Genomic DNA, 25375 nt, shown 5'->3' with positions numbered 1-25375 from the left:
CTATGTCACCCTCAGTAGAGTGCCCTGGCATCACAGCTCACAGCAACCTCAAATTCTTGGGCTTAAGCGATTCTCTTGCCTCAGCCTCCCAAGTAGCCACAATGCCCGGCTATTTCTTTTGTTGCAGTTGTTATTGTTGCTTTAGCTGGCCTGGGCCGGGTTTGAACCCTCCAGCCTCAGTGTATGTGGCTACACTCTACCCACTGAGCTACAGGCCATGCCGAGAAAGGGGAGTATTAAACACCTTTGGTTATTGTTAGAGGGCATCAGATGGCAATAAACAAGTACAGAATTGGAATTCTGAAAACAATTAAGGTACCATTTAATAAGTTCCCTCTCACAGCCTGGCTTGGAAAAATGATGAGTGACTTTGAGAGACACAATTCCTTATGCAGATTCAGAATACTACACGATACATTTGTATCCATAGAAATCACCAGGTCCTGGAGTAGGGCAGTACTTTCTCAGCTTTCCAAAGACTCTTTGACAGTGTATTGGTTCATGTTTACAGATAACCTACTCAGGGTGGTTAACTGAAATGCTCCGAACAGATAAACAGGACTAACGAGATAACATGCCAAGCCCATAACTATCCAGTCTGGGCATTTTATTTATAAGTTTAAAATGTTTTAAATGTAGTGAAGTGTGTTGTGCATGTGTGAGAGACAGAGAGACGCAAAGTAATTGTGTCACCAAGGCAAGAGAATAAAAAGCATCTAAACTCCACTGTTAGAAGGGAAGCTATAGGTTAACGGGGGCTGTCATAACTTCCTTCTAACCCATCAGGAACACATTATTTAAGATACTAAAGTGTTAAATTGGTCAGATAAGAGATGTGCTAACATGTAAGATCCTCTGAACAATGAGAAAAGAAAATTGAAGTGAAAATTGTAACCTCCACCTGTAGGAGACTTAAGTGAGATAAAGTGAAAATGTTTACAGTGGAAGAAGAGAGAGAAAATGTGAAGAGGATTATGTTCGATAATAAAGATAAAACTGGATGCAGGGAGAGGTGGCTCACGTCTGTAATCTTAGCCTCCCAGTGGGAGGACGGATCACTTGAGCCCAGGAGTTTGAGGTTGCAGTGAGTGCTGTTGACACCACTACACCCTAGCACCAGTGACACATCCACAGCATCACAGGGAGATCCTGACTCAAAAAAACAAAACCAAAGGAAACTGGAGACACATGGAAGAAAAACATGACTGGGCAAGGGTTGGGAGAGCTACAGTCTTAAAGCTCCACAGGGACCTGAGCCTGGAGGTCATGGAGAACTTATCAGAATCAGCAGTGACTCTGCTGTATGCTAAGGGGACAAGTGGTGTGAAGACAGCAGCAGTAGATGTTTTTCAGGAAGAATGGTGGAATGATAGTCACAGGAGAACTTTGTGACCTGCAGGCAAGAGCTGTGTTTCATTAATGGCTGGAGAAGAATGCTTACAGATAGATTTAGGGGAAACACAGAGACCTGTCCAAAACTGGAGGTCTGGTGGGGAGGGGGGGAGAGGAGATGCTTAATGTGTTTTTATAGAAAGAAGCACCTGTGAGGAAGGTACTCAAGACTGTTCACGGGGAAAACTACAACCAAGCATGGGAAATCATCCCGACCATGTGGTTAAAGGGGGCCAGACCTGGAGCTAGGGTGGTTGACTGTGGATCCTCCGTATGCACATTGCCAGCTGTGCACCCTGGACAATCAACTCCCAACCTCTCTGGCCTTCATTTTCCTCATCTGTGAAGTGAGACTACCAGTACCATCTGACAGCGTTGTTAGAATTGACTGAGTTAATATAAGAAAAAGATCTTAGGGTATTGCCTGGTACATATGAAACACCAGTAAATATTAGCAACTCCTGTGACCCAAAACGGCCCCTGTGAATGAACCTGAGCTCCGTAGAGTGTCTTTCTCATCCTTCCAGACTCTGCACAAGCTGGCTTGTGAGGGCTGTGTTATACAGTCAGCACATCGAGATTACAGCTGTCCCCCTTAAAGGAAGCTTGTAGGGTGGCTAAACATGGGTTAAGCTGAGGACATCGGTCATGTTCTTTGAGGTTTATAGCTGCTTTGGGTGAGTCTCCCCCTTGAACCTCAGTTTTTTATCTATAAAATGGGGGTATCACATATACAGTGTATAAGGTTTCTGTGAGATCAACCGTGAAAGTACCTAGAAAAATGCCTGGAACACAGTAATTTTCAATAAACGTTTGCTGAGTGTGAATCTGCCTGGTGATGGTGATGGAGACACACAAATCTGAAGTGCGTTCCTCTGGGGGAAGGAGATCCTAGCTGGTCTCAGGGCTGCTGGTGGAGAGGCCTGGGGTGCAGCTGTTGTCAGACACAAAGAAACTGAGATTTATCTCTCCCAGGTGTGAACAGAAAAACAAAATGACAGCCAGGGTCTCTAAAATGGATTGGTTGTGATGAGAGTAGGTTTTTTTTTTTTCTCCCTCTCTTCCCTATGGTTTTTCTTCTTTGCAGGAAGGACCTTAACAGCCTGGAGGAAAGAAGTGAAAGGGCACAGGTAGCAGGACATTATGGCTGCTGGTGCTACTGTCAGAGGAAACTGCACTCTCCCCCTGCCCAGGACACAAGCTGGCTTGCAGGGCATCGTGCCATGGCTCTCCTCCCCAGCAGGCAGCTGAATGCGTCCTATGGGGAGACCTCTGGCTCACCACATGTCAGGATGAATTTGAGGATATGCTCTCCCAAAGAGCATCCTGGAAAGATGGTCTCTCCCTGGTTTAAATCCCTTAGTCCTATGGGTCTCACCTTTAACAGGTCCTCTCCTCTGCATACTCTCAGACCACTTCTCTGGGGCTCTAGGGGAAAAAAGTCAAGGAACAGAACAGGTAGTGATTGCTTTTTCACTTTCTTCCCCCAAATATTTAAGAGGTCTTTGTCACCACGGATAGCTATGAATCTTTACCCCTTATTATAGAAAACACCCCTTCTGGAGGAAAAGCCACGTACCCAGCCGGCTGACCACAGAGGCAAGTCCTAACCCAGCCTTCTTCAGAAATCCCTTCCTCCTTTTCTTTCCCATCTGCTCTGCCAGGGGTAACTGGGAAGCCCCTGGCAGGTCCTAATATATGTCTTACAATGTTCTGGCTCCCTCCCCAGCAATCATTTATTAGAAAGGGGTTTTATGATACAAATTTGATAATCTCCCATGCACACTGGCACTGTTCTAATTGAAGTTGTAAGCCCATAAAATTCAAGCCCTTTGTCTTCCTGAAGGCCACAAGGTTTAAAAAGATACTATTGTCCTGCCTAACACCCACTACATTGTCACCAGGGACTGATTAAACAGAGTCCTGAATGGAAACAGTGCGGATTTTGTCTAGGTCCTTTTCAGGCCTGACAATGTCCTTTTCAGTTTCCAAGACAAAAGGAGGTTTAAGATTGAGATTCTTCTAAGATAACCGCATCCATATGGAAGGCAAGGTGGCCAGCAGCTGAGACCCCGTTCCCTTCCCCCTCGGCCCTCCCCGCCTCCAAATCCCAGGTGATAACACCGCGAGGCCGCCCTGCATCCTTCCCTTCCTCTCCCTGGACAAGAGAGCTAGCGCCCTCACAGGCCCAAGGCCTACTCCTTAGGGAGCGCGTCAGGGGACCCGCTCCCTTCCCCGACCTGATGCCCAAATGTGCTCTGCTCAGGCGAACCTTTCTGCAGTGGGCACTGGGTAGAGAGGTCCTCAGTACTCTGAGAAAGTGACCGCGTAGGAAACCCCGCAGCTCCGTAGCTACAAACCCAAAAAGAAGATCCCCAACCTACTGTGCACTGGCGAGGGGGGAAAGACGCCAATCAGCGGATCCTGTCCCTACACTGAGACCCCCTTCCGCCGCAGCTCTCCCTCACCTGGGTGCAGAGCCTTCCCTGGGCTGCCCACAAGGCAGGAGTGCCCTGGTGGGAGCCGTTTCGCCAGCCTTTGATTTCTTTACTACCCTGCCCCTCCGAGCTGGACAGGTACTGTGCCAGGAGGAGACAGAAAACCACAGATAAATGAGTCACTCTCTGGCCTAACTAGGGGTTACAATTTCCCCTGTGACCTTTATGTCCCTAAGCAGTTGGCTTCTGCACTCTGAAAACAGCTTGCCGCCAGGCCTGGGCTGCTCCAAGGCAGTGCGCCTGGCCCCGCTGGCTTGTCTCTGGAGGAGTTCATTACACCCCGTCGTGGCCCACAGGCTTGACTTCTGGTGTTTGAAACGCCAGCAGCTCTGGGAGCCCAGAGGCACCTCCGAGTTGCTCTTGGAACAGAGATTTCTCCCGGTGACAAGGACCCAGGATTGCCCCAGCTTCTTCCCTGTCTTTCCTTCCTGCCCCCACCTCCCAGCCCTAGTATCTTCCTAAAGGCAGGTGGGGACTGCAGTCTGCCCTTCGGCCCAAGAGCGGTGGGTGCAAACTCATTGGGTCAAGGAGTAAGGGGGCTCTGCGAACCCCTGTTGGGGAGCTCGGCGTTCCTGGTAGGCGCGCAAGGGATCCGACCCTACACATTTTATTCTCACAATACAAAGAGGAAAAATACTCTATTTCTTTTAAAATAAGTTGCTTTCCATACAAAATCGCTATTTTAAAATATACAAATAAGGCTCAAGCAAAAAAATCTAGCTCTGGCGTTGGCGGTCGAGGGAAGGGAGGGGGGCATCTTTACGAAAGTTCCCTGCTGTCTGTGTCCGCGACGGCTGGTGAGAGAGTGGCCAGAGAAGCCCGGTGTGGTAGGGAGGTGGCCGGAGAAGTTCCAAGTTTTTGTCTCCAACCTTGCTCCAGACGTCCAGCGCGCTCCAAAGTCTGTGCGAGCTCCAGGCACCCCGCCGAGGCCTCACCAGTTCCAGGAGACTAGGGCTGGGGGCGCCAAGTGCTGGTAGGCCGGGAAGAGGCCGAGGGCCGATCCCGGCCCGAAGGCAGTGTAGCCCGGCAGAGGGCAGGCGGCGGCCAGAGAGGCTCCGCACTTGTCCTGGGCCGTGGCTGTGCCTGCCTCGCCGCTGCCGCCGCAGGGCTGCCCGTCGCGCACCAGCACCGGCACCACAACGCGTCGCAGCAGGCCGGGCGCGGCGTGCAGCTCAGCGGAGACTGCCAGGTCGGGCGACTCGGCGGCCCCGGGCATGCGCGCGCGCTTCAGCTTGTAGCGATGGTTCTGGAACCAGATCTTCACCTGCGTTGGCGTGAGGCGCAGCAGGCGAGCCAGCTGCTCGCGCTCGGGCGCTGAAAGGTACCGCTGCTGCCGGAAGCGCCGCTCCAACTCCAGCGTCTGCGCCTTGGAAAACAGCACCCGCCGTTTCTTCCTCTTCTCGGCGTCCGAGCCCGGAGACTTGGACCCAGCCGACAGCCGCTGCGCCGAATCTGGCGTGCCGGTCTCCGGGCTGCTCTCGTCCGAGGCTAGGGACAGCAAAGGAGACACGGGTTGGTGAGACCTTGGACCCACTGAGCACCTGCCGTCGCTTTGCCGGCGTGGTTCAGCTGCTGCCTGGAGGGCACCCCTACTAGCCCACGGCTTTCATGGTGAGATCATTCCCTTTCCTGAGCCCACGTCTGGACACCCACCTCTCCGAATTCAGTGACCCCATTCATACCACAACACTAATCGCCCGGCCAGAGATCGTGCCCCAAAGAAATTCACCCGGGACCCTCGTAAAATGTCAGCACTGGTGGCTGCGCTGGCCGACCAATCTACCACAAAGCTGGGTCGCCAACACCGGCCGCTTCCAAGCGGACGGCAGTACAGTCTGCCACGGTTTGCAAGCCCTGCACAGAGTGGGTGCAGGGGTGCTGTAAACTCGCCAGTAACGACTATCCCAAAGCAGGCCTGGAGAACGCGGCCGCGTTTTCAGACATCTTAAAGGAGAATGTTTTAAACATGTAAGTATTCCAATCCCTAGGAATTCCCGGACACGAAACGCAAATGCCCCGCACTAGTGCCAGGCGCAGGGATCTGCTCTCGGGATCTGCTGACTGGGAAGAATAGGTAGGGATATGAGGGCAGAGCCTCTGGTTCCAAAACTAAAGAAATCCAGACCTTGGGCCCCACAGAGACCAGCCCTTGATTCGGCACTCCTCTCCACCCAACCCCCCACCTCAGTCCTCTGCTAGCTCACAGGGGTAGTGGCCGCGATCCGACTCCAACCAGGTGGCATAGGGGTCCGGCTGGGGGGCGCGTGGCTCTGGCTCCCTCCTCGGCAGGTGCTGCGCGTCCGGCTCCGGTAAATCCAGGAGGCTGCGCACGGTGAAGCTGAGGCGTCCAGAGGTAGCCATGGCCGGCTAGGGGAAAGAGAGGGGGCAGGGCGGCCTAGGAACCTCGGGGCGGCCGGGGACACCGCTCTTACCGGTGGGCGTGGGAGGCGCTCTCCATGCGCAGGCCGCCGGGGTCTTAGCGCATTTACAGTGGAATCCCTGTTTATATAAACAGCTCTTCCCACCCCAGCGCCTTGAAAGCTGAGGTCGGGGTCTCCAGAGTGTTAAGTACCTGAATGAGCTCCGACCAAAGAACGGGCTAGCCCGGAAGGTGCCACCTCCGCCCCCGCCCCGCCCCGTACCCCGCCCCTTGAAGCCCGGTTACCTCCCTGAGGAGGCAGGAAGCAGGCTTGGGCATTAGCGATTCTGTCTGATTAGGCCAAAGTGGGGACAGATAATGGGGATTGTTACTAGTGAATAACATCTTGGGTGGCGAGCGGTGGCCACCACCCGCCCGACCCGGCCCCATGGGAGAGCAGGAAAGAGTGGGGGGCGGCCTGGGTGGGTTTATGAGTACCCAGGAATTTATTCCCTATTTGCTTTATTCCTCGAGCTTGTTTACTGGAGTGTTAGTTTCCCGCAATTATCTGGAAAGTGATTTACAAAGGGGCGTTAAACTCTGGCGTGCTCCCGCTCTCTTTTTGGTTGGGCCTCTCCCAGGATTCTGGGCGAGAAGTTCCAGGAGGGCTCAGAGAGGAGTTTGGTCCCGCAAGCATTTGGGCCAAGAGTTTGGAAGGTCGCTGGGATTCTCTCCACATTCCAAACATCATCCGACCGCTTCAGGGGTGCTGGGGAAAGGCTGGGAGCATACGAGGCGCCCCCAGCCCCGTGTCTCCCCAGGCCCGGAAAAAAGGGGAGGGCCTGAAGTGCCGGCCGGGTTGGTCCATCCTCTCTGGACAGCTGCACGTCGTGAGGCCAGGGCTCTGTGGCCAAACTCCGAAAAGCTGGGCTTAGGTCCGTTCTAAAGCTTAGGGGCAGCGGCGTTTCACAGGGCTGCCTGCCAGGGCTCGGAAGCCTCCTTGGAGTCTGCAAACTTTCTGGTGCCGTCTGTGGCCCTCAGTCCCACAGCGTCAATGTCTGTCCTAGTGCCTGGGCTGCAGCCTATGCCCAGGAGCTGACCTGTGGCCTGCGCTCCCAGTTCCCAGGGCGGCAGACCTTGGCGTTGCTTCCCGACCTGGTCAGTGAATGGACCAATCGGTAGAATTAGGGATAGGCACACCCAGCAGAAAATGTCGCAGGCCAGGGGGGGTTTCCAGCAGCTTCTGGTCTCCACAGCTCCGCCAGAGAAAGTGATCCAAGTACGTGGTACAGGGAACAGGCCGCCGTCGACACACTCTGTTGGCCTACAGCCTTGCCCTGGGCAAGCTTCAGTCTAGGATTCAGCGAGTGCCCTCTCAGAGGCTTCTACTACTTCAGCTAGTGATCTGGGTGTTTGGATGCTAAATTTTAGTTAAGGGGTGTTGCACTTGGGTGGCTGCACCCGAAAACGAAGTCTTAGCTCCTCCAGGGCTGAACTCGAACCCGGCTCGGAAGCAGTGGCCGCGGCCCCTCCAGCCCCGCTCCCTCCCCAGCAGCCTCTCAGTCTTGAGCGTCCGAGGTACAGGCTGCGCTGCGCGCTGGGTGGTCGGGCGGAGGCACCCCCAATACAGGCCAACTGCTAGGCTGTGGACAAAGGCGAAATGGAGCTCGACGCCCCGGACCTGTTGGAAGCATTTGTTCCAGTCAAGATTTTGCATTTGTTCAGTCCGAAATAATGCGTGATTGACGCCTGCTCACAAAGCGCTTTAACGCGCAGGGATAAATCGGAGCTTGTCCGGTGTTGTCATGGTTTTCAATGGGGTTCAATGGGATTGGGAACATGATCGACTCTGCTGGCCGTCTTTCCGCAGCCCCGGCAATAGATTTATTAGTTATATCTTTTTAAATAAGATTGCATTGAAATGACTTGGCCATCCTCTCTCCAGAACTCGCCAAGGCAGGAGCTGGGGGTGGGCAGGGGGCTGCAGGGTCCGTAAAACTGACACGCACCTGGAGAGTGGGCAGCTCATTCGCTGCCTCAGGGTGGCCTGGACTTCTCTCTGGCTAGCGCACGGTGCCTGACCACCTTTGGCAGCCCATCTGAGCGAAAAGCGGAGGGTGGGCACTGGAGAAGGACGTCCTAGTCCTGGGGAAGGGGTGACAGGCTCCCAAATTCGGGCCTGCTCCTTGGGAGGCTGGGCCAGGTAGAAGGAGCTCTACCTGACTTCTGGTCGTATTCTAGTTCTGTCCCTAGTTTATCACCTGATCCCCTCCCTACTCTGAGCTGCCTCCTATTTTTTATTTTATAATGTCAAACAGAAGAGAATAGATTTGGCCATTTCTACCCACCCTACCGGTTCTTTGGTTCCACAACTCTGGCGCTTCTCTAAACCTCTCTTCATTGTAACATTCACTGGAGACTTTGGGACTGCGGATTCCATGCAGCTCTTGAATTCTCATCCTCAGGACTCCTCTCTCTGGGATGTTCTAAGGCAGGATGTGTCGTGTTTTGAGTTTCCCAAGGATTCTCCTCCAAAGGAGTGGGGTAGGGCAGAAAACAATTTTGGAAAGAGAACCCAGTCAGAAGAAGCAAAAGAACAGTTTTTTTCTTGAGTGACTGACCTCTCTTAGCCTTTTAATCTATTTAACATCCTAAGCCCACACTGATGTGTAGAAATAAGTAAATGGTGCTCTTCAGTTCTTAAGGGCTCTTCAGTATCAAATATTTGCTTTAACTCTTAGTGTTTGGCTCCCAACACAGAGATACATCCCCCATCTAGCACTTGTGCTCTGGGGAGGCCTTCTCTCTGGGATTAGCTCTAAATATTACTTCTAGCTTCACTTTCTCTGGCCTAAGAACAGTGTTCCTTGATCCCATCTCTTTTAGACATCCCCAGGGCAACGCTATGCCTCCCTAGAAGGTGCTGCAATTTCCCTGCTTCCTCTTGGACTCCTCCTCCTCTCCATAAGCCCTCTGCCCTAGTCCTCCTTCCTCTCACTCTGCTCTGGGGATGTATCTAAATTATCTCTGAGAGCTGGAACCTGAGCACTTCAGAAGGTTGTTCCATTTAAGCAGTGTCTTCTGGCAAAATACAGGAAAGGAGGTGGAGAGTCAGAATTATTAGAGGAAGTAGCTTTCTCCATTACGTCTTCACATCGGATAAACTCAAAGACATGAGAGGAGAAAATTATTTTGACAATGGGTCACTAGAAAAAGACATTCAAGCTACTCCTAAGTTTTTTTACACATAGGAGATGTAGTATATGAATTGCTTCCAGTTCATAAGAGATTCTTAACATGACAATTAAACGTCTCACTGAACATTCATTCCAGATTTTCAAATATTTTGGTGTTCTGAACACTTGAACTTACCATGCAACTCAACATAGCGTATGAAAATTACTATTTGTTTCTTTGTAACGAGGTGTAGGATATCTTGAGTCCAGTGAGAGTTTTCCATCCTTAAGCATCTGTTCCATAGTGAATAAATTTAAACTTTGTGCACTGATCATCCTTTCAAAAGTATTACCCAGATTATTGTCACTGCTGCACGCCTAAGATTTCAGACTAGAAAACTCTGAAAACTAACGCAACTTGATTTTTTTAAAAAAGTGATTGCGTTTATATCTTGCATTCTCTTTTCAAATCCTTCCATTTTGATTAAGTGTTGCACAAAGTCCTGCAAATCTATATAGTATTGAAGAGAGGCTACATTGCAAGTTCCCCTTGATAGATGGAGGGCTCTCAACTGGCAGGACATTTTTCTTTGCCTCATAGCAACTGCTCTCCCCTCTTTATCAGTATTCTGGTTAAAATAGCCAAGGAAAATAAAAATTGGTTTTTAACACTTTCAAGAAGTGGATGATCTCTGATTGGTCATAGAATGTGAAGAAAAGGCAGCATTTAAAATCAAATCTCTTTGCCTTTGGAAAACTAGTTGCCATGAATAAGTAAACATTCCCCTTTTAATGGCTAATAATCAATTGCTTGATGGTGGTCCAGACTTAGCTGCAATTCTTTCTTAGTTGTATTGATGATACTACATGTGTACCCACAAGACAAGGAGCAGCAATTACTTTCAGGCTGGGGATTTAGTCCATCTTTGAACTGGGCTTTAGATTTTATTGTTTAATGCCAAATGACAAGGTTTGAACCACCCTATCTTTGGCCTTTTAAAATACTGACTTCACATCGACTTGTTCTTATCTCTAGGGGAAAGTTTTACTTTTCTAGTTGTTTAAACACATACATGAAAAAATATATAGTGGGGAAAATGGTTCATCGAATTTAAAAATAAAGGAATACATAATCTCCTAAAGAGATGGCAAATAATTTTGAAATTTTTAACTAGTTTATTAGTTCCTTAAATATTTCTGGTCTTTCCTATGCCTTACAATAGTATAATAAGGGTAGCTGTGTTGACATGTTATGTAAGAATAAAAATAATAGCACAACAGGGTGGAGGGTGCTAAATCTTATTTGTCCACAACTGAACATCATATTTTTGTCTAATTTTTTAAAGCATCAGTTTATACTCCTTTGCACATAATTTCTACACAAAAACTCTAACACAGAATTCTTATTGAGTTTACATAATAAAGGTCCAGGCCCTAGTCTCACTTAGTGTCACATATAAACAGTGACAGGGTAGACTGACCCCAGGAACACATTCGATGACACCAGCCCCAGTACCCCACTTAGGCCTGCTCACAATGCACGGTTATTTTTTCTTTATTGCCTAAGCTGTATAATAGGGTCTTTTTTTCATACACGTACCTTAACTTGGTTCTGAGATCAACTTTGGAATTTTAACAAGGTTACATTATTAAAGCAAGATATTATTTCCATCTTATTTGATAGATGAACGCTAATCTGAACATTGTGGAGAAGCATTTGCTTCTATTTGGTGAAAACAGGGATCAGAGTCTCTCAGAGGGCAATTCCTCCAGAAGGAAGAGATGATAATAATAATAAACTCATCACCTTGTGTGTTACACTTCGGAGAATGCTTACAGTGTACACTCCCACTTGTTATGTCATCCCGAGTCAGGATAGATTATCTAGAAGAGGTAAAGTTTAAATAAAGACAGACTTAAAGGCAGACAGGCTGTGAGGTCCCCGGAATTAAAGAAAGTATTGGGGAGGATGAAGAGGAGAATCTATTGTAATAGAAGGTGTTAGAAAAAATGATTAAAAAGTGAGAGAAAAAGAAGGCGTGTGCTAGGTTAGAGCTGCAGGTTCAATCTCATCTCATCAACTCAGAGGATACATCAAGAAGGGGAATGGTCTGGTCAATCATGGCTTTTATGTTCTTTTCCAAAGTCCTTGTAATTCTAAAATTAATGGCAATAGATAAGCTTTCGTTTTAAAAGCACTCCAGGTTTTTCTAGATCCTATCTAGTCTACTCTTACATTTTCCTCTGGAAAAATCTTTTCCCTTCTTGCAAGAAGAGCAAGTGTGCACAACAAGAGCATGAAAAGACAACCTGCAGGAATTTCCCCACAAAGACAGGAAAAGAACTCTGTATGTTTACTGCAGCCTCTGGAAATCCCTTACCCAGCAAAGGTGGCTGTCTTTGTATTCTTGATGAAATGGGTATTTGCACTGAAGTCACATAGCACACAAAAGAAACAAAGCAAAATAAAAATGTCCTTCGTGTTCTGTTTTTCAATCATTTGTGGGAAGGAGGTTCTTGGCCTTTATCGCTGTCAGTGAAAAGTTCCTCATTGGAAGGGGACATTCCACTCACCCTGCTTCTTGTGCACAGGGAGCTTACCATGGAAACTACCTCTGGAGCCATCACACAAATATATAAATGACAAAGCTCAATGCTGGGTATTTTAGGTTTAGCTTTATCTTAATGACAGGGTATGAAGAAGGGTGTTTAGAATTTCTCATGAAATTTATTGTTCTATTTGTCTTGCTCTGAATCTTAAAACCCATAAATTGGACTTATTCAAGTTAAGAAACAACGAAGAAATGACTTTATCTAAGGAAATTCTGACACAAAAATACACATGAACACAATTTATGCATAGCAAAGCTATACTTTTTATAGATAACTTTTAAAAAATGAAAACTTCAGTCTCCAAGAATTTCATCTTCAATAGATTTTTGTATTTTTAAAATTGAGTATGTGCTTTAATTAAGTGAAACAAATTAAAAAAAAAAAAAAAGAAAGCCATACAAGTTTTTGGAACTGGAGATACTACTTTTGTTCACCAGCTCCATCCAAAAGTGTTGTTGGCTGATCTTTAAAATGTGCCATTTTGCTTTGTAACATGAACTTGAAGAAGCAAGAGGGCACTTCACAAGACTTTCGTTGTATTTTTTGGATTCCACCTGCTTGTCAAGCTCTCATTTAATTTATAACCAACCCCAGGTTCCTGCCCCATGGTTCCCAGCAAGTCTGTTTCCAGCTTTGCTCTGTCCATGGTCCACAGGAGCTTACAGAGAAGACCATCTGTGTCTGACACATCCGCCCACCAGCAGCAGTGTTTCCATTGCTCATTTTAATTAGCAGCTCCTCAAGTCAAGTCAGTTTACATAAGCTAGACTGATATTTTCCTAGGTGGGGGAGGCTATGGCATCAGGACGTGCACATTTTGGAAACATACTCAAAACCTAGTTTTTCTCTTGGGCACTGGAGGTCTGGATCTGTTTCCCTGGTTTGTGGTGAGAGGAGGAAAAGGCCACACGTTGGATTGTAGTTGCTTCTTTGGGTTTGGCTTCTTTCAAACCTAAACAAAACCTTTTTTATTTATCTTAAGGGAAAGGATTGTGCTGCAAAGCGCATTTAAAGGGGTAATAATCAAAGATATGATGTCTGTGCCTAAGTTAGATATTCTACTTAGGTATCATAAAAATAATATTTAAATGATGAAAACTCTGTGAAAGCTCAGATGCCAGAGTGCAGGGGGTTATACGATATCCTTGGCAGGTCGTCTCTGGGGAATTTAGCCTTCTGGTTTCTTCTGTAATAAGAATAAAATAAAAACCACTCAGGTTCCGTGCATCATCATTTTAATCATTTATTTTAAAGGACCAGTAGGAAAAGTAAAGATATCTCTTTTGTGAATCACATTCTGCTTTTATGTTATTGAGACATTTTTTTCTCTCATTCAAGTCCTAGAGAAGCGGGGGTGAAATCCTGATTCTCCCTTTGGCTGACAGATCACAAGAGCACCCCCTAAGGAGAAGCATGGGGTGGGGGAGGGGAGAGGAACCAGCCTGTGTCTCTAACTGGTCTGAGGTAGTTTGCAGTGAATGGAGGTGGAGTGACTGAGCAAAGGGAGGGAGAAGGGAGGGCGAAGTGACAGTCTCAGCTTGGTGATCACCCATGTCCAGCCAGCCAGGGCTTTTACCAGCTGGAGGGCGGTAAAGGGACAGCGAGTGACAGGGAAAGTTTTATCACCTCTGGAGTGCCACACCAGGAAGTGCGGAGGAGAAGAGGGCTTGGGGGGGTGTTGTTCAGACGCCAATTAAGGACCCAAAGGCTGGCACATTTTAAAAGTCCAGGTAGGGAACGGAGGCTAGTATCTAGGAATTCTGTTGTGATTTCCCCCCCAGCATCTCAGTGACCGGAATAGTTTGGATTCATCTGGTTTAAGTTGTACTTGTTTCCACTCAGCAGAGTCGCTTAACAATGCTAATGGGGCGGTATTTTTAAAAAGTTAACTCACCCTAGCAATGAACATAGATTGAAAACTAGTTAAAAGCCAGTGAGAACAAATGTGTCTTAAATTGAGGATGAAACAAAGGGAAGGTGGGGGCACACCCCCTAATGTCAATAGGCAGATAGCCACACGTGCACAATGGCTTGAGAGAGACCACCCAAGGTGTTTGTAAATTCTGGAGAGAAGAGACCAGAGCCTGGGGGCCAGGCCAGCCACCCAGAGTCCTGCTCAGGAGGGAGCTGAGGTCGTGGGGGAATTGTCATCTTCCCATTCCTAGCTGAGCTGTACCCACAGCCAATTTTCTTCTTCTGAGTAAAACTAAAATAGCAAGAGGTCCGTGCCTTGGCTGCTGTGACCAGCAGTCCTGCTCTTGATGGATCCTGAAAGCCATTAATGACTAGACCAATTGAATTACACAAATATACAACCCCACTTCCACCTCTCACCACGAGGCTGCCTGCCCACCTAGCTTTATAGTCAGCAGCATGCAGGCCCCTCAAGAGGCAGGACTTCAAGAAAATTGTAATCTATAAATATACAATAAGTAACTCATGAGCTGCTGAGCTAGTACTGAGACTGGTCTAGGCAAGCAGAAGGAATGGTCCGGGATAATAAGCAATGGGAATTTTCATTTCAACATGCACCAGAGTTTGTAATCAGACAGACAGAATCAGATCTGGGTTTGAAGTCTGGCTATCCTTGGTCAAGTTTGGTGATTTCTTGGAGCCACACAGGCCTCATGTGCACAGTGGAAATAATAATTTGCACAGGGGTCGTGAGGGTTCAGGAGATATTTTGTGCACGCTGCATGGCACAGAGCTTGCCCACAGGTAGTAGAGGCTCAAACAAATGTGGCGATTTCTGATATTAAAATGTCTCTTGGGGAGGTGACATGCACATTGGAGAAGTGACTTTTATGCCCATATAACCAACTGGGAGCTGTCCTATAACAAATTTAGGATCACCAGCCACAGAGCTGCAGAGAACTGAATCTAGTTTAACCATTTCCTGTTGTGCAGAAGAAACTGAAGCACAGAGAGGGGTTGGGTGACTTGCCCAGTGTCTCCCAGAGCCTGGCGTGGAGCCCAGATTTTCCTAATCTAGGGTCCTGCTTCAGCGCACCCTGTATTACTAGTTCCTGAGTAATACAAGAGTAAGGGGAAGAAATGCCTAAAGAAGAGATTTCGTCTCTTACCCAGACCCTCCAATTTCAGGCTTTTGGCTTCAAGGCTACCTGCCCCACTGGCTCTCAAGTCCCTCTGGCCATGCAAAGGTTCATTGCGATTAATTGGAGGCCAGAGGCTTCGGAGCCTTAGTGTTTTCATTTCTGGTGCCTCTATAGCTGCTTCAGGCTTCTCTCCCCCCAACCCCAGTCTCTGCACTTTGGGGTTCATTCTTCCCAGTGCCAAATCCCTGAAGCAGTGTCTGAATCCTCTCGATTCAGCCAGAGCATCTTGTAGTGAAAGTTCTCTGTCGCTCTTCAGCACACGCAGAACACCACAGAAGAACAGAATCAGACGAACTGGAAACAGAGACATTTTCCTGCAAAGGACCAGAAACAGACAAATGTTGACTGCTTTAGAAAGGCAAAGGGAAATGCATTTTTTTTTTTTTTTGCAGTTTTTGGCCAGGGCTGGGCTTGAACCCACCACCTCTGGCATATGGAGCTGGTGCCCTGCCCTTGAGCCACAGGCACAACCTGGGAAATGCATTTAGATTACACACACACACACACACACACCAGAATTTTTCACCTACTGAGAGAATGGCAAGTCATCAGAAGGCTGTGGTTACTCACATCAGGCCCTGGGATTTGCCTGGAAGACTGTGTGTGACTGTGGTGGGGAAAAGGTTCCTGCCTTCCCCATCTGGGCCCACCCCACAGCAGCTGGAGAATCCCCACCCTGCAGGGAGCAGGGAGCAGGGAGCAGGGAGCGGACTTCCAGTCTGTCCTTAAAACCAAGGCTGTGCATCCTACCCTCTTTTGTTTTTTAATTTCCTTTAGCTCTCAGAGCCAAACCATCTAACTTTCTCTCAGTTGCTCTCTGAACTCTTCAGATGCCCTCATTCCATCTTCCTAATCAGACCGTAAGCCCCTCCGCACAGATAGCCAGCTCTGTATTCTTCTGTGCTCCCAAAAGAAAAACTTGGTGATTCTATTTGATTGACACAAGAATACATTGTTAAATATAAGACAAACGAACTCTTGGGGTGTCAGAACATCTCATTAAAAGAAACATGTTTTTTCTTTGCCATAGGATATTTCATCAGATAAGAATATGAATCGGGGGGGCTGGGTGTAGTGGCTCACACATGTAATCCTAGCACTCCGGGAGGCCGAAGTGGGTGGATTGCTTGAACTGACGTGTTTGATACCAGCCTGAGAAAAAAGTAGGACCTCATCTCTACTAAAAATAGAAAAAAACTGAGGCAAGAGGATCACTTGAGCCAAAGAACTTGAGGTTGCTGTAAACTATGACGCCACTGCACTCTACCCAGGGCGACAGCTTGTGACTGTCTCAAAAAAGAAAAAAAATATATGAATCAGGAGTAACCTCCCCTCCAAATGAAGTGGTACAAAAGGATTTCCCCATGACTGGTTTATAAACTGTGGTGTGTGTAACCATGGAATACTATTCAGCCATTAAAAAGATGGAGACTTTGCATCTTTTGTATTTACTTGGGATGGATTTGGAGAACATTCTTCTAAATAAATTATCTCAAGAATGGAAAAGTGGGTGGCACCTGTTGCTCAAAGGAGTAGGATGCTGGCTCCATATACTATAGGTGGTGGGCTCAAACCTGGCCCTGGCCCAAACTGCAAAAAATAAAAAAATTTAAAAAGTTTAAAAAAAAAGAATGGAAAAGTAAGTATCCCATATCCTCAGTACTAATCCAAAAGTAGTAAATCAACAACTACAGGCCCACAGGAGAGAAAAACACAATTAAATTCAGGAACTGGTGTGTGTGGGGAGCTCAGTAAGTTCCCACCTATCAGGTGCAGTGTAGGGGTAAATGGCACACTTTGGAATGCACCTTACAAATCAAATAATGTGACCTATTCGTATGTACCCTTATATTAACTTGAAATTTTAAAAAAAGAAAAAGCACTTTCTGCTTGAGGTATTTTGGAATGCTGTGAGCAAGACGTTGAGAGAGGTCACCCCTTATTTGAGAGAAATGATAGTCCTTCTGATCTCAGAGCAGGTTAAGAGAGATTTTGTGTTTATACTCAAAAGTTCTCTGCCCTTGGTCTGGATAAGACACAATAGATGAGAACAGCTGATTGAGAATAGTTACAGTCTAGTGTATAAATATGTAAACATGGGTAAGTGTGTATTTAGACAATTTAAAAGTGTGTCTCATTTACCCAATTATAAACAGCTGTCTGAGAGCAATTACGATTTATCATGTAAATGCTTATTTGCATAATTCAAAATATGAATATTATTTGCTTGATAAAGACTGTAAATAAAAGGCAACCCAAACTTTCTCACACTTGGAGTTTTACGCTAAGTTTTTACCATACAGAACAAAAGAGCATTTTGCTCAAAATGGTCCTTAATTTTGGTAATTCTACCAGGTCTGAATAATCACCAATTTAATAAGAGTAAGAGGTTTTAAAGTAAAGGTGGCAGCTGAGAAATGGTAAAAGAGGTCACACTAGTCTGGTTCCTTTACTCCAGAAAATTTTCCACATAGGGAGGATGATTTGCTTTACGATTGTTTTCACTGAACACAAGCATTTTAATGGTGAATTATTTCAGGGTATTTAACACACATTATTTTACGTAGCATAATTTGTTATATGCATAATCCTTCAAAAATATATCATTATTTTAAAAAGGGTAGGATTACTAAGTGTGTATGTTTCCAAGTATGCTAAGGGCCATTTCTCCTTAAAATATAACAATTCTACTTTTATGAAAACAAATGATAAAATGTGGACATCAAAACATCCGCTCAGGCTTCACTGAGGCACTGGTTTCTTAGGGCTGCCATAACCAATTACACAAACTTAGCGGCCTGCAACAACAACAATTTATTCTCTCATAGTCCTGGAGGGCGGAAGTCTGAAATCAAGACATTGGCAGGGCTGCGGACCCTTGGAATGCTCTCGGGAAGAACCTTTTCTTGCTTCTTCGGACCATTCGGTGGGGGCAGGCATTCCTAGGTGTCCTGAGCACATGGCCGCATCACTCTGTCCCTGTCCCCATCGTCACATGGCCCTCTTCAGGGATGTGAGTCTCTGTGCGGCCTCTGCTTATCTTAGAACCCCAGTCACTGGACTTAGGGCCCACCCCAGTCCAGTCTAACTGCAGTCAAACTAATTATATCTACTAAGATCCTTTTTCCAGTAAGGTCACCTTGGCAGGGACCAGCGGTTAGGATTTGAACATATCTTTTTGGTGGATGAAATTCAACCCAGCACACCCAGTGACAAGTAATATGCAAAGTAACATTTCTCAGTATTAAAGACTTCTGAAGTATTATCTGAATGACCCTTCTCCCAAGAGTAATTTGCATTTTGTTTGGTTTTAACATTATAGACATAGTGTTTAAAACACTGAGAATTCATTTGTGATACAAGTGTGTACAGTATTATTGTATGACATAGTCAAGAAATATGTATGGGGTTTTTATAATGTGAAAACAATCTGATGAGGACTTTCTCTTAACCAGACTATTCATTAACAGAGCACCTCATCTTCCCATTGTTTTTGACCACCCATAGTTCATGATCTTTCCTTGATATTACTGCTTTTTTTCACAGACCTCATGACTGTTATTGTGCTACTAATTGTGGACAAGTTATTCCAGGTGGATTAAATCTCTTTGAAGATTTTTTACTGGGTTGAAGAGTTAATGACTATCCTCTTATCAATTTTTCCCATGCTTTTAGAAACTCGTTCATTGAGACCTTATCACCCTACGAGTAATGTTTTATGAGATTTCCATTTTACAGATGAAGATGCTGATACTCTGATAAGATCCAAAATCAAACAGCCATTAAACGGTAGAACCGGGATAGGAATCCACATGTGCCGACCTGTAAAGTCGTATCTTGGTAAGACACATCATGTGCCCGGCCGCATGCTGTCTCCTCCCTGGTGGTCTCACCCTTTCAGACCCGTCCAGCAAGGCTTTCCGGCTGCTTCAGCTCTGCAGGTTTTGCCGTGTTGCTACATCTCTGCCAAATAACTTCTGGTTCCTAGGAGGGGCACTGCCCATGTAACTAGGCTAAGAACTTGGAAACCTTCAGTGATCAGAAAAGGGCAGAATTATCACCTCTCAAAGGACTCTTATCTATGCATTTCCGGGGAAAATCAAAGCAGGAGAAATCGAGGCCCAACAGCGATAGTCAGATGTGAAAAAACAAGCCCCAAGAAGTGTGCACGTTGGCACAGCAGTTGGTTATAGGCCTGTGAGCAAAAGCAGAAATCTGAATAAGTTAATTAAAACTAAGATGCCTCAGCAGGTTAAGGATCTATCCCACACTAGAAATATCTGATGAGATTGAGTAAGCAGGAAAGAAGTGCTGAAAATTTCAGGCCTAAATTTGCTACTTGGCTTAAAAGTATCGCCCCCTCTCTCAGGTTGGGTAAGGTCTGGCTTCTCTGCCTTTATCATATCACATCTCTGCTGCTCACTAGTTGTCTGAGAGCAGCTGTGGTTGTTGTTTCCAGCTTGTGACACTGTCTTCTTTTTCTTTTTTTTGCAGTTTTTGGCCGGGGCTGGGCCTGAACCCGCCACCCTGGTATATGGGGCTGGCGCCCTACTCCTTGAGCCACAAGTGCTGCCCTGTCTTCTTATGGATGAGCCCATCAGCCCCGCAGACAGCAAGCTCACTGAGAAAGGGTCTTTCTCTTTGACTCTGGTCGTGTGACCAACATGGCTCATGGAGCTCTCTGACCACATCCCGTCCCCAGTCGTTAACATTCAGGGAGGACACTTCTAATAAGGATAAATAAATGGGAAATAGGTTATTGACAACTTGAATGACTTTTAATATTCCCAAGTTAAAAATTTCCTTCTAAAAGACAAGGCATGCTTTGTTCCCACCCAACATCTTATTACTTGATAAAAGATCCCACATCCTTTATAATTGGTGTGTAGCTCAGATGCCACAAAATGCCAGATGGCCTGTTCGGGGCCAGTTGCAGTGTTCGGACAAATATGCAGAATTGGTAATTAGTGCTGTTTAGTTTTTAGTTGAGATTTCTGCCTCTTGGTCAGGATCTTTATTTCTCTTCCTCTTTTATTTTCCTTTTGTTGTTGTTGTGTTGTTGTTCCTTTTGGCTCTAGGCATTGAAAATTGAATCTGAAGATGTGGAAGTCAGACTTGTGTGATTTCAGAATCATACATTTTAAAACCCAGGCTGAAAACAGACCCACTTGGATGCTTTGTTCTCTAATTGTACTTTCCCTTTCCAATCAGAAAAAAAGATGAATTAGCATTTTATGGTGTCCATTAGTGAGGGACCAGCCAGGTCATAAAAGTGCACCAGGCAGAGGAATTTCCACTGGCATAACAATGAACTTCCCTTGGGTCCTGAACTGTCCCAAGTGAAACAAGAATCAAGAAACCTTCAATCACCATCCTGGCCCAGCACTGCCTAAAAGTTTTAGGTCCTGCCCCTCCCTGTCACCTGCCAGTCTTGGGGTTATAGAATGGGCTAGCTTATTGGGCCCTAAGCCCTTTTGTCACCTTCAATTGTGCTTCAGCTTTACATACCACTTACCCCAATGTTTTTAATTACTTATTTTCTTTCTAGTCCTCATAGCAAACCTATGGGAAATTGGGTTGCCTTCTAATTTTAGGAGAATCAACCATTTCCCTCACCATTACTCATATGGTCACCCATTTGTTCAATCAACAAGCACTATAGAATGCTTACCATGTGACAGTTGTGTTAAGTTCTGGAAAATGACATTTGCATAATGTTCTGCCATTTCCAGGACCTAAAATACTTTACTTCCCTTATTTTGTTTGCAGTTCTCTAAGGTAAATAGTTTTGTCTCTATTTTACAGATATAAAAACTGAGGTTCAGATCCCAGAGACTTTATGAGGATGGGACTGTCATGCAAGGTTAAACTATGATGATGCCTTTCTGGGCCACTGTGTTGGAGATTTAATAACAACAAATGCCCTGGCCTTGTGAGGCTAAATGTTTAATATTCATATGATGGTAGAGTTTGCATATAATTTATTATTCAAACAGGACGCTTTTGAGAGGAAAAAGAGGTGCTATAATAATTATGCCAGGACAACAGGTATAAACTGAGATGAATGCTTATCCCATTCTATGCATCTTCCCTCGTCTCTCAGCCTGTTTGCCCCAGGAGAAAGAATCTCTGGAGACATATTTGCCTTCACAGAAGCTGGGCATAGCCAAGGAGTGTGAAGAGGGGACAGATGGATTGAGGCAAAGTGGCAGGGAACAGTATCTGAGCTGACTTACCTACCAACCAGATAGCCAGAAATGAACCCACAGGGGGCGGTGGCTGCATGGCAGCTCTCTCCCTGCTGGTTTATTTGAAGCTGCAAGAGAAAGGAAGGAAAATGAGCAGTGTCTATTCTCTGGGCAAAATCAGTCCATCTGGTTTCACATTCCCTTCCAGTAAAAGCCAGCCCCACAGTGGGTGAAAATTCCCAGGATGTTTTTCCAATTCTTGTTTTGGCTGGGGTTCTTTTTAATATACTTCCGCCAACCAGGAATTTATTCTCTAAGTGAATAGTTTAATAGTATTAAAAGAATTATTCCCACTGGGTGAATGTCAGCTATTAAAAATTCCAGAAGGCAGGGAAGATGTCTGTCTTTGGTTATTGACACAAAGCTAGATGGAAGGAGTCGTGTTATTTAAGCCTGTGTGCCCAAGATTGAGACTGAGTTTGTTTGGTCTCAAGTGGGAATCATGTCTCAAAGCTGCAAGGAATTTGAGGAGATTATGGGTTCAGCCTCCTGCCTCTATACAGTTAACTTCAAAACTCCAAACATACTTCTAAGGGACTTAGAGATGTCAGGGTGAAGTACATCCTTCTCCACATGTCACAGAGGGTCTTCATGAAGCGTGGGCTGTCTCCTGCCAATCACACCTGTCCCACTGCCTTATGAATTTGGTATTTGGGCTATAATGATGATGATCATGATATCTGACATCTTCGGAGCTCTTAGGATGTACCATCACTTTTCTAAGCACTTTACTTGTGTTATCTCAGTTATTCTTCACAAGCCTATGAAGTAGTTTCCTCTTCTTTTTCTTTTTAAAATTTTTTTCTTTCTTTTCTTTTCCTTTTTTTTAAAGTTTTTTTTCCTTTCCTTTCTTTTTTCTTTCTTTCTTTCTTTTTCTTTTCTTTCTTTTCTTTTCTTTTTCGAGACAGTCTCACTCTGGTGCCCTAGATAGAGTCCCATGGCATCATAGCTCACAACAACCTCAGTCTCTTGGGCTCAAGTGATCCTTTTGCCTCAGCCATCCAAGTAGCTGGGACTACAGGTGCTGGCCAGAATGTTCAGCTAATTTTTCTATTTTTAGTAGAGATGGGTTCTTGCTCTTGCTCAGGCTGGTCTCAATCTCCTGAGCTCAAGCAATCCACCCACTCCGGCCTGCCAGAGTGGTAGGATTATAGGTGTGAGCCCCCATACCAGTCTGCAACAACTGTTTTAGATGATGGGCCAAAGTCAAGACTGACTTGATTATAAAAATTAGGTGCTAGGGCTCGATGCCTGTGGCTCAAGTGGCTAAGGCGCCAGCCACATACACCTAAGGTGGCAGGTTCAAATCCAGCCCAGGCCCACCAAACAACAATGATGGCTGCAAACAAACAAACAAACAAAATAGCTGTTGTGGCAAGTGCCTGTGGTCCCAGCTACTTGGGGGGCTGAGGCAGGAGACTCACTTGAGCCTAGGGTTGGAGGTTGCTGTGAGCTGTGATGCCACAGCATTCTACCCAGGGGGACAGCTTGAGGCTCTGTCTCAAAAAAAAAAAAATGAGGTGCTAGTTTTGTGGAAATATCTGAAAGAGTACTATGAAGCCTGCTGGGAGGTGTGTCAGCTGGCATCTGCTTTCCGGAAAGCAATTAGAAAAAAATGTATCAAATGCTTTAAAAATGTCAAAAGCTAAGGACCCATTCACCTCGAGGCTTTCTTTCTAAGGAAAAACATCAGAAATGTATAGAAATATGTATACATAAATATCATTGTGGCATTGCTTAAAAGAAAGAAAAGTTGGAAGCAACCTAAATATTCAGTGTTAGGACCTGGTAAAGATAACTGTGCTTCCATAAAATGAGAAGCTCTATGAGGCTATTTATATCATGTGTACAAAGGATTTGTAATGACACAGTAAAGGCTTAAGACATCCTTGTAAACACATAAAACCCCAGAACTTAAAATTCTATAAATGGCATAATTTCAACAATGTAAAAAGTATATGAAAACTAAAAGGAAATACACAAAAATGTTAATGGTGATAATCTCTCACTGGTGAAATTGGATAATTAACTTAAAGATTCACCAAAAAAATTTAGAGCTTCAAATACTGTAGAGGTGTAACATGTTAGTATTATACATGAATAAAGCTGAGACGTGATATGTAATCTAATTAGAGAAAAATGTACCATTATCTAAGATAAAAATGAAAAGAATTAGATGAATATTATAAAAAAAAGAGTTATACTAAGTAGAAGCTGGATAACTTCATGAGGAGAAAAACAGCCACATTTGATGTCAGAAGACCTGGTTAGTAGTATTTATATCAGTAATTGTATAACCCAGAAGAGTCATTTAACCTCTCTCTGTCTATGTTCCTTCATTTATAAAAAATGGATTGGTTGAATCTGATGATCTCCAAGTTTCCTGCTGACGCTAAAAAGCATATTACCTTCATCTATTGATTCATCCACTGTGTAGCTCAGGTGTATAAACTCCACATTTGTGAATAATCTGAGGTCCTGAGTTTGAATTCGTGGAAACCTCCACATCATCAGAAAGTTAGTGACTAACCCCTGGGTTAGAATGGGTGCAAGTGGGAGGCTCAGGGCAGAAAAATACGAGACAGAAGGAATAGTGGGAAAGGTGTGGAGGTGCTGGGAGAGGCCTGCTGGTCTGGGAGGAAGACTCCTGTTTGAGAGAATCAGCACAGGCCAGCATGGTAGGTGACAGTGGTCAAGGGCTGATTGATCAACGCTGAGAAGCTGCCTGACAAGTCCCAAAAGGAAGAGCAGGGGCTGGAGCGGGGGTGACCTTTCACCCCAAGGCTCCCAGCACAAAATCTTGCAGCCCCCATGTCTTACCACCCTGTGGAGCTAGGAGTGAATGACTAAACACAAAGTTCCACCCAGGATGTGGCCAAAGGGTAGAGTTTCGACCTGTGGTTAAAAACAAGTGAAAGAAATGTTTTTAACCAGAAAGAAAGAGAGAAAGCCTTTGGCCCCAAATGTAAAAGAGGGGTAAAGAGAAAAGAGGAGTACTGTGGAATTCAAAAGCCCTGTGTCCTAATCCTGGCTCTGCTGTGGTCTTGCTGGGTGGCCGGCAAGCCATTCACCCCTTTGAGACTCACTCTCCTCTCTGTAAACTGGAGATAGCAATTCCTGTTCCACACTTCGCAGAGGTCATGAGTGATGGTGCTGTATAAAATCCAGTGTCCAAAGCCCTGTGTTTTTCTTCCTCCTATAGCCAGGTGAATGTGGCAGGGGTCAGGGTAGAGGGACAGAGAGAGAGAGACAGAGGCAAAGAAGCAGAAAGAGAGAGATTCATTTCCTCTCAGCTAAGGTATCTGTCCCTCTAAATCTCACCCCCCCCCAAATAACAGATTTTAAGTAATGGAAATAGTACAACCTAAATTGAACCCCAAATTTTCTAAATGCTTCTGAGTCAAAGAACATTGAAATTGTAGAAGAAATGTTAAATCCTTGGAATATCTCCGATTGCTTTATGTGTGGCAAAAAGAAACGTGATTCATTTCCTTCTCAATAGTATTTTAATCTGAAACTACCATTAGTCCCTCTTGCATTTTATTTGCCTGTAAAGGCTTCTAGTTTAGTACTTCAAACATTGTTGTAGTCCAGTGACATTTGATGAAATGTCCTCAAGGGCAGAGGCTGTATCTTCTGCTCCCCTTGTGTTTTCAGATGGGCAGAATAGCACTCCCCTTTCCAGCACTGTCACTTGCCTGTGCCCGGCCAGGGACAGTAGGCCTGTTAGACCTGCATTACAGAGGAGCATGCCAGGTGAAGGTGTTGGGGTATCATTTTAGAGATGATAATGGCAGCTCATTTCTATTCCTGGGTTTAATTGATTCTAATCTAGAGGGCTCTGAAATCACGATTCTGTGCCAAGTACCTCCTATAATGGAGGATGGTTTGAAGACCTCTGTCAATCACCCAGGCAATGAATGCCCAAGTATGTCTAATTTTAAGAAGCCGCTTTAATCCAATCACTTCCAGA

At 45.6% G+C, this 25375-nt stretch overlaps 1 protein-coding gene across 1 annotated transcript; it reads right to left on the bottom strand.

Moving 5' to 3' along the window:
* Positions 1-4821: 4821 nt before the first annotated feature.
* Positions 4822-6472, bottom strand: NKX2-8 (NK2 homeobox 8). The gene is made up of 2 exons (XM_003791959.1): positions 6095-6472; positions 4822-5378 (listed from the first exon to the last, which is right to left on the bottom strand). The coding sequence occupies exons 1-2, from the start codon at positions 6249-6251 to the stop codon at positions 4822-4824; spliced, it is 714 nt and encodes a 237-aa protein (XP_003792007.1). The 5' UTR covers positions 6252-6472.
* Between the last annotated feature and the right edge of the window lie 18903 nt (positions 6473-25375).

This window comes from Otolemur garnettii, unplaced genomic scaffold, assembly GCF_000181295.1.
Source record: "Otolemur garnettii isolate 467f Iridium unplaced genomic scaffold, OtoGar3 scaffold00052, whole genome shotgun sequence".
Lineage (NCBI taxonomy): Eukaryota > Metazoa > Chordata > Mammalia > Primates > Galagidae > Otolemur > Otolemur garnettii.
This window is presented reverse-complemented; position numbering and strand designations above follow the sequence as displayed.

What these genes read in the sequence shown, in the direction of transcription:
- NKX2-8 (XM_003791959.1), bottom strand. Translation starts at nt 6,251, where the DNA reads ATGGCTACCTCTGGACGCCTCAGCTTCACCGTGCGCAGCCTCCTGGAT. An exon ending in GGATCGCGGCCACTACCCCT is followed by an intron (nt 5,379 to 6,094) that starts GTGAGCTAGCAG and finishes TGCTGTCCCTAG; the next exon opens with CCTCGGACGAGAGCAGCCCG.